The 19056-nt window shown below is 35.2% G+C and overlaps 1 protein-coding gene across 5 annotated transcripts in view; it reads left to right on the top strand.

Annotated features, from left to right (window-relative positions):
* The window catches only part of DIAPH2 (diaphanous related formin 2), a 198841-nt gene that overhangs the window by 90378 nt on the left and 89407 nt on the right, over nt 1–19056 (top strand). For all 5 annotated transcript variants that reach the window (XM_027687357.1, XM_027687356.1, XM_027687355.1 and 2 more), the window contains one exon: nt 7660–7784. In XM_027687357.1, the coding sequence (XP_027543158.1) occupies nt 7660–7784 (125 nt within the window). The remainder of the gene's footprint in view (nt 1–7659; nt 7785–19056) is intronic.

Here is a 19056-nt window from a genome sequence, read left to right as displayed (position 1 = left end):
TTTCTAAAAGTTTTTTATTTGTAATATGAAAAGTCAGTTCAACTGAAAACTTACATTTTACAACATGCTATCTTTTACAATTTACTCAGTGAGGTAAATGTGGGAAGTTTGGGAAAAGGCTGCTGTTGACAAGGGAAAGCAGGGGGTTGGCACACACAGAATTTATACAGGACACAGAAATGAGTATAACAGTTGTCAGGATTCAACCAGAAGGAATCTTACAGGTTCAGATATTTTTCTTTTCAGAAAACTGATCTTTTGATGACAGTAAATTTGACTTTAAGTAAACAATTTTGAGTCAGTAATGAGTTGGGTAATATGACCTGCCCAAGGCAAGAGGGGGATTTGATGTTCTAATGGATCACTCCAGAGGTCAATGGCTTTGTTCTGTGCTGTGCTTTGGAAAGGAGGTTTTACAACTGCCTTATTCTGATAATGATACTGGCAATGCATTGGGCACTCCTAGTGTGCTGCCTGTCATTTATAGGTGATTCTTAGTCCTAACAGTGCATCAGAATTCCTTTTTTCTTCTTAAAACATATACATGGGCACACAATTGCTGGAGCTGAGACAAGCGAATTGATGCTCTAAACCAGAGCCCAGTTCTGTGCTTCCATTGATATTAAAATAAGTTACCCACAGAAATTTCTTTTTGCTCTATGGATATATTGAGTGTTTCGGGATCATGAGCACTGTTTGTGATTTCCCAAAGGAGAGAAGACATGCTGCTTATGACGTTTCTGATTTTTGACCTAACAAACAATGGGTTTGGTTGATGGTTTTTGGTGTTTTTTTTTTTTTAAAATCTTCCCACTGTCTCACTTGCCAAGGCAAGCTTGTTAATGGCATTTGCACTTCAGTGTGTGTAATATTTAAATTAAATTTCCTCATTTTAGATGACTGGTATCGTTGTTCTGGGGAAACTGAAAATCTGTTGATCATTTATACCCAAAATGTGGGTTTTAACATTTTAGCTTGTGTGGTGCAGTTCTTCACCAGGTGTGTGTTTAAAATCTCTGTGCCATCCTTTTCATGAATTGTATCAGATATATCGATTTTTTTTTTCTGTGATAAGACTTATAAAAATGTCATATACATTTGTAAACATTTGTGATGTGTGTTTGTGATCATCACAAAGCGTGATGATTTTAGGTTTTGATTGCAGCTGAGATTTTGTTTTGGGTAGGGATTGATAAGTATCTTTCCTTTCTCTATAAAGATGGAGAAGAATATTGCAATCTAGAGCTGCTGCACATACATGGCTCGTTAAACATCATCTTGGACTGAGAGATAATTAATGCCTTAGATTGAATCTCTCATTAAACTCTAAACCAAGAGTTACTTGGGGCTGGACTTGTTACAAAGTGCTTTTACATTAAAATTAGGGTTCACCTCTACTTGCAAATGGACAGGACAATGAAATCAGTGTACAATTGCTTTATCTTTGTTTAACTAAGGTAATGAAGTTACTGTTGCAGTCTAAAAAGGTGAAGCATAGTGGTGTCTTGCCTTCCTTTACTGCTCCATAGCAGTGCTGTGAGAAGGCAACTAAAATGCAGAGACTCTGCTGGGGAAGGAAATCTTAGCATGCAAATGAATTGCAGATGCACATCTGTGTGGGAAATCTGTCTGTTAAAAATTCTATTTTGAAGCTTCTTCAAGTTAAATTACAGGACATGGTCATAATATATAAACGAAATATTGTCATTTGGGCAGATCTGCTCTTGTTCCTAGACTTTAAAAGGTGCAGGGAAAATTCTGTGTAAGATGCACAGGGTAAAATAGTCTATTATGCATGATGTTTTGATTGTTAATCACAAGTACCTGGTGTCAGAAAGATTTCCCATCTTCTGGAAGAGAAAGATGGCCAGGTGCCCATGCTAGTTAAGATACTCTCTGGTTTTTCCCTTTGACCCTGAGGTGTTTAAACCTCCACCCCATAAGCATTTGTAACATTTCAGCTTATGAATTTAACAATAATTTCTTTTAGCATAGTTGGTTTTCTGCTTTGAAATTTAGACACTGTTGGCCTGATTATGTACTTTTCAATACTTCTTTACTTCTGCCCTAAGTTTTGTTTACAAACAGATGTTTAGCTCAAAACAGGAGTTTTGAGAAGTTTGCTTGTTATTAGTAATAGGTTTGGTTTGATCTCGCCTGTCTTGACTGTTCCTCTGGTTTCTTGTTTAGAAGTTCCAATGATTGAGTTCAGTGTCCTTCCTGGTGAAAGCATTTCAATATAGAATTGTTTTTACTGTTGAAATTTGTTTAAGTCTGTCACATTGGCATGTAGCAAAGACCTTTTTTCTGATGCTTGCGCTATCTCCAATTTATTTTTTTTCCATGTTAATTACTTGAGAAATAACATACTAAGGGAGCTGTACTCCTTTTGAATCTGGAAGCTGTTCAACCATGAAGCTTCAAATGTGAGTTGTTTTGCATGATACAGGTATATCACAGTATCTATCACAGATGTGTGTGTGTGTGTATATACACACATAAATATATGTACTTACACATACATGTCAGAGTTACCATGGGCCACCTGTATCACTCAAAAGTACAGATATAAATGTATACCTGTGAGATGTATTTATTCCAGTACATGTACATATATCTGCACACACATATGATATATGGGCATGCTCTGAGGTGCACATACACTGAGCTGCTTCCAGTCCTCAATCAGGCTGCAGCAGCACTGCTCACCCAACTCCAGCAGAACATTTATTGTCTTAATAAATAGAAACTTACTTAGTATGAATTGAGTAATCAATGATTGTAATTCCTGAAGATTATGTACTTGCTCACCCATTTCCCTTCAAACTGCTTCTCAGTCTTTTGTGAAAGACTACTTCCATCTGCCCTCAGGCAGTAAGAAATAAATAGTCATTAGTATGCTCAGAATGCAGTTATGGTACAAATACTGTCTAGACTTAAAAAATCCACGAGTTCATTTGCTTCATACTGACTTGCTTTTGCTTACTGAAGTAATTTATATTGTTGGCTCTCACTTTAGAGTTTTTGCTAACCATGGACATGGCCATCCCAGTTCTGCATCATGATCAGAGACCCTTTAAATTTCCTATGCAAGAGATGCTGCACCTAATCAAAACGTATCATTTCAGCTCTTTTTGTGGGGAGGACTCTTAGTCTGATGCAATCTTATTTTAGAAAGGATTAGTGTGTCCTTTGGTACTGTTGCTGTATTATTGTAAATACAAAATGCTTGGCTTGACTACAGGGACCAGCTAGTGTTCAACATCAACAGGAGATTAACTGCTTGGAGCATTTTTCTAGGACTGAAGCAGACGCTCTATAAGCCTTCCTTAGCGTGCAGACTGTGCAACTGCTTTCTCCAAAATAAGTGGATAGGATTGTTTTTTTTGTAGGGAGAAATTAATATAGGGAAAATAATAAAGCGAAGGAAATTATTATCACCTTTCATGTCAAAATAACGTTGTGCCATCCCTTCAGTGACTGTGGATTTCTGTTATAAAAAAATAATAATGTACAAAATAATCTGTTAATCAGTCACAGATTTAATGATGCATGATTAACAGAGTTTCATCCAGTACTTGTGCAGAAGGAATACTGATAGATCTACGTGCCTATATTAGTCTTCCACTGACATGAAAAATAATCTGGACAATATATTAATAGGCATCACTTCATCTTCACCTTATTCATATTAGTTCAGTATGTTATAGTGATTCTGTGTGACAAGGAGTGAAGCTGAAACTCACATGTGTAACTTCTGGTATTGGATTTCTTTCTCTGTCTCATAAATCCTTTTTTTCTCAGTGGTTTGAGGTACACATGTTAAAGGTGCTGTATTTCTTTCCACCTTAGAGCTGCAGGTGTTCTCTGCAAGTCAACCTTTTCATAGGGCTCAACTAGGGGCCAGTTTGACAGAGTCTGGTACAGACTGAGAAATCTTGCTGCCTTTTTTAACTCCCTTTGGCTCTGAAGATGGAAATAGGTTTGGGGGTTTGTGTGGTTTTTTTAGACACGTGGTGTGGGGAGAACACTGCATTTCCTCCAGGCTGTTTCCCCTACCTCCTGCACGTGTTCTCAGAGACATATTAAGTGTTACATCCTTGCTTGTTTCTTTTGATATGCTTATGAACCTGTTGCATAGGAATCCAAATAATCCTTTTCTAAACTCACTTATGCCATCTGTCTCCCCTATTCCCTGTGCAGCAAATTAGACTGTCTTTTGACTTCTCAAACTTTCCCATTTCTTAAATGCTGACCTTTTCACTGTGGATTGGGGTCTTCATTTACCTATAAAATTGTGAGGGCGGTGAGGTGGGTTGTTCACTGGTATTTATTTGTTTTACTTTTGAAATGTGGCTAATATTTTATCTTTTCTTCTAAAACAAGGAAATAAATGTCCAGGTGTCCTCTAGGCTGCTTTCTTTTTTTCTGGGTGTGCTCATCCCAGAGTGTCTGGGGGTTATGGACAAGTTTTTTTCTGGTTGTTGCTGCTGGGTTGGGTTTTTTCGTTCTTTTTCCTCATCTTCTGTATTCACCTCATTGTTCCTACCTTGAAATCAGATATTTGTGTATTGGATTTAGTTGGTTGCTCTCTTCTGGTGCAACATTAAATGAAATAATATTGGATTGGCTGCTAGAGAGAGGCTTTCCCAGTAATAGTCCTTGCACAGTATTTGCGTGCCACTGAAGACCAAATGCTGCCTTCCATGTAGATTTTTTAGACTAGTTCTACTAAGATGCCTAATTTTCATGTGGAATGATGGGCAAATTGAAGTTGAATAAGCCTTTTTCTTGTGAGCCCCAGCTTACAGTGGGACAGGCTGTTTAGTATGTGCATTTTGAAATTATTTTAAAGGAATGGCTTTTGCAGCAAGTAGAATTTATGCTTTCATAAATTAAAACTTTGCAAGAGTTTTAAGAAATTTACATGATTTTCTCTGAAAGTAAAAGGAATTCATGTTGCCTCCTCTACACATTACTGAAGTAGTAAATCTCTAATAAAAGGGTTTATGGGAGGAAATGCAGATATTTTATTATAGTCTATATATATGTTTCCTGTTCTGTCATCTCGTTAAGTTTGTCTTGCAGAACAACAACTTCATAAATTGTTTGAACAGAAACTTGTACATTTGCCTGGGCTAGGCAAAAAAAAAGTGAACAAAATTGCATATTCTACATCTTTTTTGATAATTGATTGTGAATATAGAAGTTACTTATGGCAAGCACAGCTATAGGATGCAGCCTCTTGCTTGGGTAGAATTCCCTTATACTTTCCAAGTCAGGATGCACCTAATCTAGTGTTTTCTGAACTTAATTTTATAGAACAGAGTTACTGAAAACTCTTCCCATCCATGTTAATCACAAAGGTTAAGACTTCTCATTTGTCATTGTGTGCTGAACTTCACTGCACTTTTAAATTTCAGACAAAAAATAACTTCTACTCTATTTTCAAATTGCTGAAAACAGTTAAACTTCATGTTATGTTGCCTATTTTCTTACCAGCTGCTGTTCTTTTTACGAACAAAATGACCATTTGCATTCTCCTCATTTACTTTGCACTTCTAGCATTTTCTTCAGTGTTGTTTGTGTCCCCATCCAACTTCATAAAAATATTACAGTTCAAGTTCTTAATTTCAAGCAAAAATGTGTTCTCCTTTCTGACCATAATATCAAATGATTAAACTAATGCAACCATAACCTAAAATATTTGCTAAAGTTTATTATTCAGACTGTTTTAGTGGTTGATTTCAAGGTCAGCTCTTGAATGTGAAGTTAATAACTGCAAGGATGCTGGGGTCAGTATAGATTCCACCCCTCCCTCCCTGGTTGAATTAAGCTGAAAAACTGTTTCACTATAATTTCAAGATTACAAGATTAATAGTCCCTTTGGTACCCGGTATAAAACTGATAAAATTGAAAATAAAATCGAGATAATGGCTGTGATAAAGGCAGCTGTATTGGAGCCTTATGGATTTGAATGTGCTCATGAAATCGATGTTATGGCTGATGCGAGTCGTTACTTGCAAAGAATAGAGAATTGATTTTGTTCTGGGAACAACTTCCTTATTTGCCAGATTTTTATTTCTTATATACTGTTTTTCAAGCCATCTTGACTCAAATTCCTCCTCCTGCTTAATCTCACGTAGTCACAGCACAATTTCTTTTTCAAATTACAAAAAGGCAGAAAAATCAACAGTTCTTTAGAAAACACTTGGTGGAACTTCTGGACAAATCACTCGCCATGAAAAGATACTAAAAAGCAGAAAGCCCTTAAAAAAATGAAGTTATGTGCTGATCTTGGCTGCACTAAGGATGCCTGGGTTAGCTGGATGCAGCCCTTCAGCTTTGGCTCTGGAGGGCAGGTGCCTGCAGTCGATCGAAGCATTGACTGGGCCATTACTGAGGAGCAGGAACGTGCTGGATGTTCTCACCTCTGGTGCCACACATCAAAAGTTGTTTGTGACACTGTCTTTGCAAGAATTGACCCGATTACATGCGCTGTCACTAAAGATTGAGTAGTTTGTGGAGTATAAATTCGCTCTGAAACAAAGGATACTTGAAGCATTCGATTTAGAGGAAGGAGGTGAAATGGTGCAAGTGTTACAGTGCTCTTGGGGAAAGGGCTGTTGGGATTGTCTGCCTGTGCTGGAAAGGGTGGATTTGTAAACTCTGCAGGAGGAGGCAAGGGAAGACAGACTTTGGTTTTGAAACGCGTCTTTTAATTAAGAGGAAGCATTTGTCAAATTGCTCTTTGTGATAAAACTGAGAATAAGTGAACCTCATGGATTATAACACAAAACTCAATATTAGGCATTCAATTAATTTTAATATTACAATTTAATTGTAACTAAATTACACCAGGAGCTGCTCTACAGAGACTCTGTCACTTTTGCTCCTGTTCTGGAATTCCTTTGTGTCTGGTATTGCTTTACCTTCAACGTTGTGTTGTCGTGATTTCTCAGATGCTGTCTCAATTAGTGGTTGTTTATTACAAATTACAGAAGTAATGGCTTACATTAGAACAGCTTGTCACACAGTAAGCAGGGTTTTTTTAGAGTAGCCTCTTTGGGTTTTGTTTTGTGTGCTGCACTCTGAGTCCTTCTGTTTGATTATCAGGAGCTTTTATTATTCAGACATACCTTTGCTTATTAACACAGGGTTTCACAGTTCTGGGTTCTAGAAATCAGTTTAATTTCAATGTAAGAAAAATAATAATTTTTTTTTCTCCATGTCTATTCCTTAAATCATTCCTGTAACAGAAATACGCATTAGTAATAATTTAACCAAGTACATGCATTAATAAGGTAAAAATCTCTTTGAACTCTAGTTAGTTTTTAATCTTTGAATTAGATTTAAAAGAATGAAATATTAGAAATTTTTACCATACACTCAAATAGAAATTGAATAATTAGAACTAATGGTAGAATTAAATGGTGACATTTTAACGTTAAATATGATGATCTGGTATATTACAGTAGATATTTTCACTTAATTTTTATGAAGGGTAGGATTTTTATGAGCAATAATTCAGAAAAATATGGGTCTACTTAATGGAATCATTCTCTTTAAGACTATTTATACTGACATTGTTTTTTTCCCCTTCTGATACCCTTTCTGGAATCTGGAAACTTTTTACTCATTGTCCTTTTTTTTCCTTAGTTTCAGCCCAGACTCTGAAGAGCAACCTTGATTCCATGAACCAGCAGATCCAGCGCCTAGAAAATGACATTAAGAATTTCCCTAAAACGCAAGATGAGCACGATAAGTTTGTAGAGAAGATGAGCATATCCTTTTTGCACGTCCTCATTGGGGAACTGAACATTCTGATCATCTGGTTGAGTATTTACAGCACTTGAAAACAGGTTTTAAGTGTCTTCTTTCATACCTTTATTCTAGAGCAGAGAAAAAAAGCATCAGAGAACATGTTGAATGTAAGAAAAGTGAGAAAGAAACTGGAAGAACTGAGTAGAACTTAAAGCATCTATAATCAGACTTCCAAGGGGGAAACCAGGAAGAAAGTGGTTATAGTGACCAGTCACAGAGATAGTAATATGGAGATTTTATTTTTTTTTGCCTTAAGGAATCATTTTAATAATATTTATTGAATCACTTTTAGAAAAATATCAGTAGTAAAGTTGATATTTTTATTATTTTAGCTTCACATGTGTTTTTTGAAAGGCAGAGTATATATATAATTTTGTTAATGGTTCTAATGTCATTTTTAACAGATAATTTTAGAGAAATATTTACTTTTTTTGCTCTCAAAAGTGTTTTGTCCTTTTTAAAATCTGTGGGAGAATACCATACGATGTCGGTCTAACTTGCTTTCTCTCCAAAATTTTCCTATAACCAGCTTTAGTTTTGCTCCAAAGTATAAAGTAACAAGTAAAGTGTACTATTGCTACAAGAAGCTCACAAAACTGCAACAAAGACTAGGCAGAAGCCCTTTTTTTCTTAGAAGAAAAATTCATAAGTGTTTTTTTTTGGGTTTTTTTTTTTTTGCACAAAGCACCTTTCTGTGTGCATATATGGACACATTTGGAGTGTGGTCAAGTCCAAGGCATTTTGTGCACTTATAGAAGCTCAGATAGTTCTTGTGACATCTCTTCTTTCTTACTGCAACCAGACAGAATCTTGGTTTTGTGGGTTTTTCAAAGGAGGTTAAAAAAAAGGAGCCGTTTGCAGCTGCTCATCACGTTTAGCAGGTGGATGTATCGAAGAGTTTCTCCCTGCTACTGTGTATTTGAAAAGTCAGTTTTAGCAGGATTTACCATCTGAATGGATTCAGTGACAGAATTTCACTAGAAGTTATTTAATATCTTCTCTGTGTGGATTTATTTTAAGTTTCTGACAAGACTGCAGCAAAGTAGCTTAAGGGAGACAACTCCTGACTAAGTGGAAAATTGTTTCTTATTCCTTACATATTCTCTTCCACCTTGTCTTACTTGCAAGGTTAAGAGACTTGCTACTAGTAATCACAGTTATCAGCTCTGCTATTAGGAAAAAAAAAAGCTCATTTCCCTGAGATACATTCACATCAGAACAACTTATAATGTTGCCTCGTAGTTGTCCTTTGCCTTGTCACCCCGTGTGTGGGCTGAACTCTGTCACCTCAGCCCCTCTTCTGTTCAGAAATTAAATCAACATTCTGAAATGCACCTTCACAGTTGTGTTTCCTTGTTAAGGTTGATGGCTCTGGTTTACAGGCTATAGAAATTATTTTTCAGTGGTGTTGAGTAAATGTTTTGCCATTTGTTGTTTTGCTACCTGTGTATTTATTTATAAAAATAATGGGCATCACTCAAGTAGTTTAGTGAAGGAAAAGAGTCAAAGAGGTAATATTTAACTTTTTGCTCTTCGCAGTTTATCACCTGAATTTCTTATAGAAGAAAGATTGTCTGACAATGCAAAAGAGTTTAAAAAAATTAATGTACTAATGCTTCTTTGTATTGGCAAAAATAGGAGGGTCCTATGAAATTTCTAAAAATTATTGTTGCAAGTCTCCTGGGCAGCTTAACTTCAGTGCATGTACCTTGATGTCACAGGTAGATTACCAACACTGGGTAATTAAAATAGGCACCTGGAACTGTGAGTGCCTGACAGCTTTTATCAAACTAGTGAATTTGGTGGCTTGACAAAAGAGATAAGCCTGTAAGAAATGAACTGATTCTACCTGAGGATTTATGTTTGCATAATTAATAGATGACCTGATAAGTGGTGGGTTTCTTTTTTAGAAAGTCATCTCTCTTTATATCAAATGTTCAAATTTGTTTCTGCTTATCATAGAGTATTTTAAAGTTTTCTACCCTCCTGTATTTTTTATTAGGTTGAATAGTTCTTGAGGATGAAAAAATACACCCTGGTCTTCAGTATGTGTTTCTTTTGTTTCATCAGCTGGTTTAAGATTTGTTGGTGATGGCACATACTGAGATTAGAAGGTTAAAGACTTTCAGGCTGAACATCTCTCTTAGTGCTTGAGTGTTTCAGGGTTACAACTCTGCTGTAACACAAAGTAGAAAGTAGTATGGTTAAGAAAACAAAAAAAAAAGGAGATTAAAATACTCTGTGAATTTCTTGCTATATTAAATAACTTATGTGTGATTCCTGAGACAACTTTTTTATGATCTAATCCATGTGTGGAACTGTACTTTACTTGAAGAACAGTTTTTAAATAATTCAACTTTAAATGTGAGAGGTTTCTTTTATAATTAGCCCTGCTCATGCAGCACTGGGGAGTCTGATTCAACAGTTTAGAAAAGTAATTACAGACTAAGCCAGGTCTGGCTTGCACTCCTTATTTTAATTCAGTGTTTGTGCCTCTAATTGAAGATTTTTTTTTTAAACTGCAGAACTCTGAATTTTAGCTGTACTTGCTGTAGGTGTATACACTGGTTTCTTTTTAGTGATGTGTCTAGTTGGAGATTAAGAAAGATATTCAGATTAATGAAGTTTAAATGTAAATGTTATTAACAAAGATTAAAGACAACAGAATGAAAAGCAATTTCAGAGGGAATAAATGGAAAGTTGTACAGAGTTAACTTTTTAATTAATCTTGACATAGAACTATAAATACATAAATAATAAATACCACTTCTTTCTCCCTTCCAACATACACAGACTCAATGACAAAAGTTTATTCCTCTAGAAAACAAACAGGAGCTCTGAACATTGTTCCAAGGAGAAGGGAAAAGAGGCAGATCCAGTGGGCAGGAAGGAGGGCAGGTGTTTGGTCATTGGGTTCATGCTTTTTGTTATCCTACTGCCTGGAGAGCATGATTTTGGCTGTGTTGCTTTTGGATCATTATATATTTTATAAACAATCTTACCTTAATTTATTTATATAACGTGTCCTAGATCTACTAGTTTACCTTTAAAGGAAGAGTTTATATAGCTTTACTGGTTTTCAGCTGTATCATTTACCCTATTAAGAGACACTAACATGCCTAATCTTATTAAAATCTTTTGCCTACCAGAGCAGTAAATGCTGCCATTTCTAACTAACATTTCTTCTAACTGATTGCATTCATGTGAAGAATTAAAAGCTTATTTTTAAAGAATTTCAAAATTGAGGGAACGATGAATGAAAGAGCAAAAATTGATGCAGATAAAAAAATTCAAAGCACTGTGCACTCATCTTATCATTAAATGGAACAGCAGCAATTTGTGAACTAATTTTAATTTTCTGTAAGGAACACCATTCATTAAAACAGAATCCTTTTTATGAAATAAAAAAAGCTGCCTTCCTGAAAGGCATGTATTCTCACTTGATATGTATTTATGCTCACAGTTCCATCTAATAATGATTACTGCTTCACAACTGAATGTGAGGGGGTTCATTTCCTTACTTGATGTACTTCAATTGTACAGAAATGATCTGGGGAGAAGTCTGCTTTGTGTGTGGGGGTCCTTTATGCAGTGAGAATCTTAGATATTTAATGTACATTAAACATCAACTGATGATTCTCTTGTAGGAGCTGCACTGCAGCATCTCTTAGAGCAGGTCACTGGGGAAGGAGCAAATGCTCTCCAAACCAGGATCTCAGCATCTGGAAATGGCTGGCAACCTTTTTCCCCCTTTCTGAGTGATTGAGCAGCAGGACATCAATTCCACACTGCCATGGAGTGCTGAAAGAATGTTAATGCCATTAACACTCTTGTCATCTCTTAACACTTGGGATTTCCTCCTGGCTTGTTATGGAAAAATAATTCACTTAAAGTGTTTCGAGATGTCATTTTTAGGAAAGCCTGTTTTTGTTTTTCAGACAACTTGACATGTACTGGTGTCTTAATTTCTATGTGAAAATGTACATTAATATCTGAATTTTTTCATAAATAGGGACTTCTCACAAATAACCCCAGAGGGGAGAAACTTCCAGAAGCTTTTGTATATGTCCCTACATTTGAAGAACTGTCTTTTGCCTGAATGTATTTGAATGTGTTTTTAAATATAGAGGCACTTCTCAGTACTTTGGGAACTGGAAAGAGAACCATTCAATGGTTTTTCAAATTCTAGGTCATGTATAATCTTTAAAATAATTTTATACATGTGCCTTTTCTTGCAATATTTATATGAAGTTTTATGTTCTTGCTATCTACAAAAGTGACATTTGAAAACACTTTCATTTGCAAGTACAGCTCTTGACTAAAGTAGATATTTTGGGGAAATGATGGTTATTTATCCAGATAAAATACTTTTCCTAAATAGTGTGTAGAGATAGAAATCTACCTTACTGCTTCTTGATGGAGCATGGCTTTTATTTTTTATATTTTAAGTTGCAGTTGCATTATACAAATCATTAGCCTTAGTGTAGAGCATTTCTTTAGAGTTAATCCTTCTGCTCACAGTTCAAAACAAACTCTAAGGAGCAGTGAGCAGAAAGCCTAAGGTGTGTACCAGGGAAAGGCTTGGTTTAGATGATTGAGTGTATACAGGGAAAGGAAATAAAATTAAAACTTCATTAAATGCTTAGCCAAGGAATTTTTCTATTGTTTTCAACCATTAATTGTTAGTCTTTCTTGCTAATATAGAGAAAACAGAACAAAGCTCACTAAATTCATATTATTGATAGTTTGTAAATGAGGAAAGGTCAGAAACAATGAAACTTTAAACCCTTTTTTTTATTCCAGTGAGGAAAAATAGACTAATTGAAGCTTCACTCAACTCTTTTGAACTTTAGTTTACTCAGTTCTTAAGAAGATCAGCTGAGGTCATCATATGGTCTATTTTGTTACCATCCATGAAACAATGATGAACTTGTTGAAACTTTAGGATTTGCAAATATCAATAAATTACAATGAGCATCCAGCAGTAGGAGGAGACTTTTCCTACTTGGTATTGATTATTTAAGATTTTGTAATTTTTGTAGTTTGTATTTAAGTATGAGAAATTATTTCTTCAAAAATAAACTTGTGATAAATCTAACTTTTTAATAGCAGCATACAAGAAAAACCCTATTTTTTTCTAAAGTAAAATAGTAAGTGGAAGAAAAAGACTTTGCACTGCCTTCTGAAGGTACAGCACAGAAAAATAACCATTTATTTGCTGTTGAATTTTTAGTTTAAGGAATTTTATGTTTAAATGGAAAATGCTTGAAGCAGTGATTATAAGTCCTATAATGCTGTACATTTTCTGTTTTGCAATTAATTTTAGTATATAAATTGTTCATGTTTCAAGGAACTTTTTGAAGTAGAACATGTATTTAAGTATCAGCAGTACCGTTTTTTCCCCCACTACAGACTTGTGTCAATTTGAACTTATTGGTAGTGAGATAATAAAATGCTCTTAAGAACTTCCACCTTGTACTATCTGTTCTAGAGGGTTTTTTATGCAAATTGATCGACGTGAGTAAAGAAAAAATATCATGCGGTTGCTGTACATTTAATTTTGCATCTAGGACTCTCTGTTCTAAGTTTTTGTGTCTCTAAGACAGCTAAATTTGTGATTTGAGTATTAGATTTGAGATTTCAGTGATTTGCTTGGCTGTTTGACAGCCAGCATGTCTGCATGCCCCAGATTTGCATTATTTTGCGTTGCCCCAAATGCAAGAAAAGAATCACTAAAATGCACTTTTGAAAAGGAAATTGACAGTGTATCATTTTCTGAGAGGTTACATTTAAAAACCTTTTATCTCTGAACACTCGCCTCATATTTAAATGGGTTTGCTAAAGCAACCAAGACACACTTGATTAAACTGATCGTGCTTGTAATTCTCAGAAGTACATCTGAGGGGCTGACGTGTTTCATCAGCATTGGCAGAAAATCCCACTTCTGAAAGCACTGTGATAGAAGATAGGAAGAATTAGTTTGTACATATAATCTGCTTTACTTTCCCAAACTAGAGGCTTTTTTAGAAAATTCAGGGCATTGGTGAATAAACAGTGTTTTTTTCTTTTTCCATTTTTGCATTGCTAATTGTTTAAGCTCATGGCATCTCAGCATTTTGAATCCTATTGAACAACTGACCGTGCCAAGTTCAAAATCAGATTACAAGCAATTTGAGCTATATTTAGTTTTGTATATTCAATTGGCATTATTAAGCTATGGGGGAAAAAACCTCCACTATTTGATGTTGTTGAGCTCAAATGTACTAAAGTTGTTTACTTAGTCTTTAGAGAGTGTGTTTCCCCAGCATATGAAATGATCTGCATGTGCAGAGTTACCATTTTGTAGGTACCAGTTTAAAAATAAGATAATCAGCAGATCAGGAATATGGCCAGGACCTATTGCAATTGGAAGGCACAACATCAGAAATGTGTTCTGAAGATGTTTGTGCTGAGCAGCACAGCAGCACTCACACACAAACAGCCCCTGAAGCTGTAATCTGTTTGTTTATTTATTTATTTTTAGGAGATCATGTTGTTTGCTGACAGTCATGATATAACTGTTGCTATTCAATTTGATCTCCACTAAAAAATGTCACAATGGCCTTGTGGCATTTACTAATCCTCTTGCTTACCTAATTTTTCACCCTGGAATAATAATAAAAAAAAATCCTCCCACTAAAGTTGCTTTGAAATATTTGCATGACTGGTGTCACATTTTGTGTGACTGGATATTTGTCATGAGGGTTAATAGACATAATTGAATTAATGTAAGGTTACAAGTACTGTTTCTGCTGCCTGTAAATATTCTAGACCTGCAGTGCATTATCCAGTTGTGTTTGCTGTTTTAAAAATCTATTGCTGAAAAAAGACAAATTATTTTACTCTCTTAATAGAATGAATCTCTTTTTCTGGTCATGACTGAAAACAGTTACCTATGGTTTGTTATTTAATACAGTAAATGGCAATGGTCTTTCTAAATTTCTAAATGTCTTCTTTCTGAATTAGTGGGGAAAAAATCAATCAGTTTGTCATGATCCTGTTACAAACCTAATTTCAGAATTGCTTTGCAGGTTTTTACAGTGGCCTTTTAAAAGGAGACTATTTTCCTTTATTCAGTCTTGTCTTTGAGCATCCATGGTTACTAAGCTGCAACCCTTGTAGAATTAGATATTTCCCAATTAAAATGAGTTTAACCTTGTGGAAAAACAACTTTGATATCTTCCTGCTTGGTCAAGTCCAGTTTTTCTACTGAGACACAGTATAAAATGAAATACATTTTCCTTAAGCTGTCTCTTTGACAGAAGAGGATTGAGGAATGAAAGCTTGAGCATAGTTTTAGCCTTAATTTTTATCCCCTCTGCTTTGTTCCTTCTGAGTAAGTACTAAGAGATATGTGAGAAATAGAAGTGGAGAAGACTGTCAGTCTGTCTTCTGTGTAAATCTGTAAATTTTAAAAGCCAGTGTGGAATTACAAGGGCTTTTGTAGGGTGTGTGGAGTAGCAGGTTTATCTTGAACCAGAGAACACAGTATCATTTGCAAATCTCAAACCATCTCTTCTGTTTTACTGCCTCTCATTCTCAGCTTTAATGAGGCATACTGAAGATTTCTGGAATAAATGTGGGTGATTTTGTGTGTGTGTGGTTTTTTTAATCACCCAAAGTATGAAATTTTCCTTAAGGTGTACTGAAATTCTGTATTTTCCTCTGTGGTACACTGTGCATCAAAAGAATTGTTAGTCTGTTTTTATTACGAACCATCAAGTAACAGAGATGCTGTTCAGATATTTCATGTTAATTGTTTAATTTGATGCAGTCTGTGTGTTACTCAGTGAAATGGAATTTGGAAAACTTAAAATTGGTCAGGTCTAATCTGGCAAGGTTCCAGATATTTATTTTTATCCTAATATGAGTTTTTTACAGTACTTTGCTGTGCTTTTGCTTAGTACCTGGCTTTATTCCCTTTTTATATTATTCTGTTTTAATATCTTTATATTCATTGTTGGGAAAGGAATTCTACAAAGACCTGCATAATTGATCAGGAGATATTCCATTCTTTTATGAGCAAAACATGTTATAAGCCAACAGAGAGATATTAGTAAATCATTGTTTCAGTGCTTGACCAGTTATGTGAAAATTGTTGATTTGCTTTGAGACAAAATCAGCCTCAGACTACAGGCCTTAAGTGCATAAAAACACAGGATGATGAGAAATAACAATATGTTTAGTAGAATAAGGGATTGCTGAGGTTCTTCAGGGACTGGTGGGAAGTCCATTTTTATATACTTGCTTCAGAGAGAGTCTGTAACAAAAGGCAAACAGTGTATCAGTTAAATTATCAGATAAAAAAAAGTCAGTAAATACTGCAGATAAAAGGGAGAGAAACACTGAAGGGTCTTGGATCAGGAATCAAGACCTAATAGTGTGAGAATAACTTTGGAGAGGTGTGGAATGCTATAATGGAGAAAAACAGTCATGGACACGTGCATTTGTGACAATGTGGTTTGTTGGCAAGATAAATTGTGCATTATCTCCTCTTTTTTACGAGGTAAAAACCCGAGAAGCAAACACAGTTGGAAATGCAGTATAGACAATATGTTCCTCATAAAGGAAAATTAATTAATTTGAATTTTGCTAAGGGTGTGTTCTTTATTTTGTTGTGTAGAGATGGCTTTGTGAGTGTCTTGATTTCAGGGGTTTTGTTATGATTGTACAGATACCATACCAAAGAAATCAGGCAAGTTTGCAAATTGTTTTACACAGAATTGAAAGTAGGGCTGGCAGGTTGGGGGTGTCTCACAGAAATATATGTGACTGGGCCTGGCAGGGAGGAAAAGTTAAAGGAGTATATAAAGACAAAAAAATATGAAAGAAAAGTGCCAGTAAATCATCTTCATGAAAAATTGTATGATTTTTCATAGAAATATTGAATCTGTGAACTAAATTAAAACTCTGTGCTTATATACCATCAGTTATGTCTAATAGAAGTTTTTTAAAAGAACTTTCCCAGATGGTGATCTTACCCAGTTCATCTGGATTTTCAGGGTCAGTTGGCACTCATTTTTTGTTACCCTAATGTTGCTTTTTAAAGGGTTCTTTTCTTCCCTTCTTATTTTTCCCTCAATTCAGATGTATACAGAAAGAATTGTAAATGTGTCTTCTTGCCAAATTCAACACACGGTGCTTTTTAAAGAGCTTTCCACTTCCTTTATTGTCATACATTATTTCTTTTCTTTATTTTTTTCCTGTTTGATTCATCTTTCTTAAAGCAAACTGAAAATGCTTGCTGTGTTCCAGGTGATAACTATAGGATTATATAGGTATAATCTTTACTTGGATTGAATTTGAAAAGCACCTAATAATGTGTCATGTTTTAGTGCATAATGTTCATTTCTCTTAGAACTATTTGATGTCAGTAAAAAAAAAATTACAAATCCCTTTGGAAAATGATCCTTTGAGTTTTTACTGGTCTGGACTAAGGCATAGTTTTCGTGAAGTGAATAGTTTAAAATATAAGAACTATGGAGCATTATAAATGAAAAATATGTTATACAAAGCAGATTATCAATTTTCTTTGACAGTTTATTTCTAACCTCAGGTTTGCATTCCTTTTGAGAAGGAAAGGCCTGATGTGAGGGGACAGAAGATTATACTGATTTCTTTTGTATTGGGTTATGCTATGAATCCTGTGAACAGGAGTGTACAGATAATCTGCACATTCCATTATAGTAGAAATAAACCAAGAAATTGGTAAATGTCACAAATGGGAAGACAGTGATATGCAGCAGTAGCTGTGTGGCAATCAAGAACTTCAAACAGCTTATTATTTCCAATTTTTATTTATTGAAAAACATATGTTCTGTAAATTATGTAGTATGAACTTTTGTACATTTAACTGCAAAAGTTTGGTTAGAGATTGGTGTTGGATTTTTCGTTTAATCCCTAAGATTATGTGGATGTGCCACATGAGGGAGCTCCATTCTGTTTTGCACCTGGGAGACTGCACCTGAAATTGGGCTTCAAAGCTGATGCTGAGTAAGACTGAGAAAGGGTCATATACAAGAAAGGAGGAGAGTATAAAAAGTATATGTTGGCTAGCTAGTGAGAGGGAACTTTTTGGCAGTAATCTACACAGGCACAAGAAAAATTATATAGGAGAAAAAAGCCTGCTCATTTACAAGATTCTAAACAACAAAATTCCATGAACAGAATTCTACTTCTGTATGTCTAATGGCAATCTAACAGCTCCCTGATTGTGAATAATTGCCTGAGGGAAACTGTACCTTCATCCTTGAATTTATATTAAACCAACTTGTCCAGATCACTGAAAGATATTTTTGCTAAGAATTGTGTACTATTAGGGTGATAATCCATTAGAGATCCATTCCCTAATTGTTGTGTGCTTATTTTAAAATCAGAATTTGAAGGGAGAGTGCATTCTGTAAATCCCTGGAGCTGCAGCTTTAGATATCAAAATCAAACTGTCACGAGATGCTGCTTTAGCAAAAATGTTGTTGCTGTTCATGGAACTGCTTTTTGCTCTCCACACTTGTCCGCTCCTCCCCAAAAAAATATTTTTTAAAAACTCAAGTTTTTTGGAGGGGAAAAATGTCACCAAGAAATAAGTGGTGCCTGTGAATAAAGGAAACCTTGATTTCAGATCCTGGTTGCCCTGTGATCATTCTCTTTGCTTTTCTTTCTGACCAGAACAGTTGTTTAAGAAATAGTGTCTGTTGTCTGAGAGAGAATTTTGAGGGATTGATTCACTTTCCTGACTCTTCTGCGTTTTACTCCCAGTTGTTTGGGGCAAAGCTAATTGTGTGCAAGCAGTGATGAGCTTCTAGCAAATAAATGCCCAATAACTTATTAATACCAAAAATATGGAACCATTTCTGAAGAGAAAACAGGAGGGAAAGGACATGCACCATTTTACTCAAATCATTTATGATGTGGGGTTTTACATAGGCATCTGGTATTCAAAATACTGCTTAGGTGCAAAGTAGTCTCTCATTTTTAGTGTAGTCTTTCATTTTCTCCTCTGCTTGAATTTGTGTTTGTGCTAAACAAATCTCAATTTGGATAAAATTATTCTGTGCTTTTGTCTCAGGTGACACAGAATAATTCCCTTTCCTCCTTGATTTGGACTCTTGAAACATTATGCAATCAGAAGTTTTTCAGATTTCTCAAAACAAGAAATTGTGAGGATTCTGACATTGCAGCATTAAAGAAATATAG

The sequence above is a fragment of the Neopelma chrysocephalum genome, unplaced genomic scaffold, assembly GCF_003984885.1.
Source record: "Neopelma chrysocephalum unplaced genomic scaffold, ASM398488v2 Primary Assembly neopelma1_73b, whole genome shotgun sequence".
NCBI classification, from domain to species: domain Eukaryota; kingdom Metazoa; phylum Chordata; class Aves; order Passeriformes; family Pipridae; genus Neopelma; species Neopelma chrysocephalum.
Note: the sequence above shows the minus strand (reverse complement) of the source record. Positions and strands in the feature narration are given on the sequence as shown.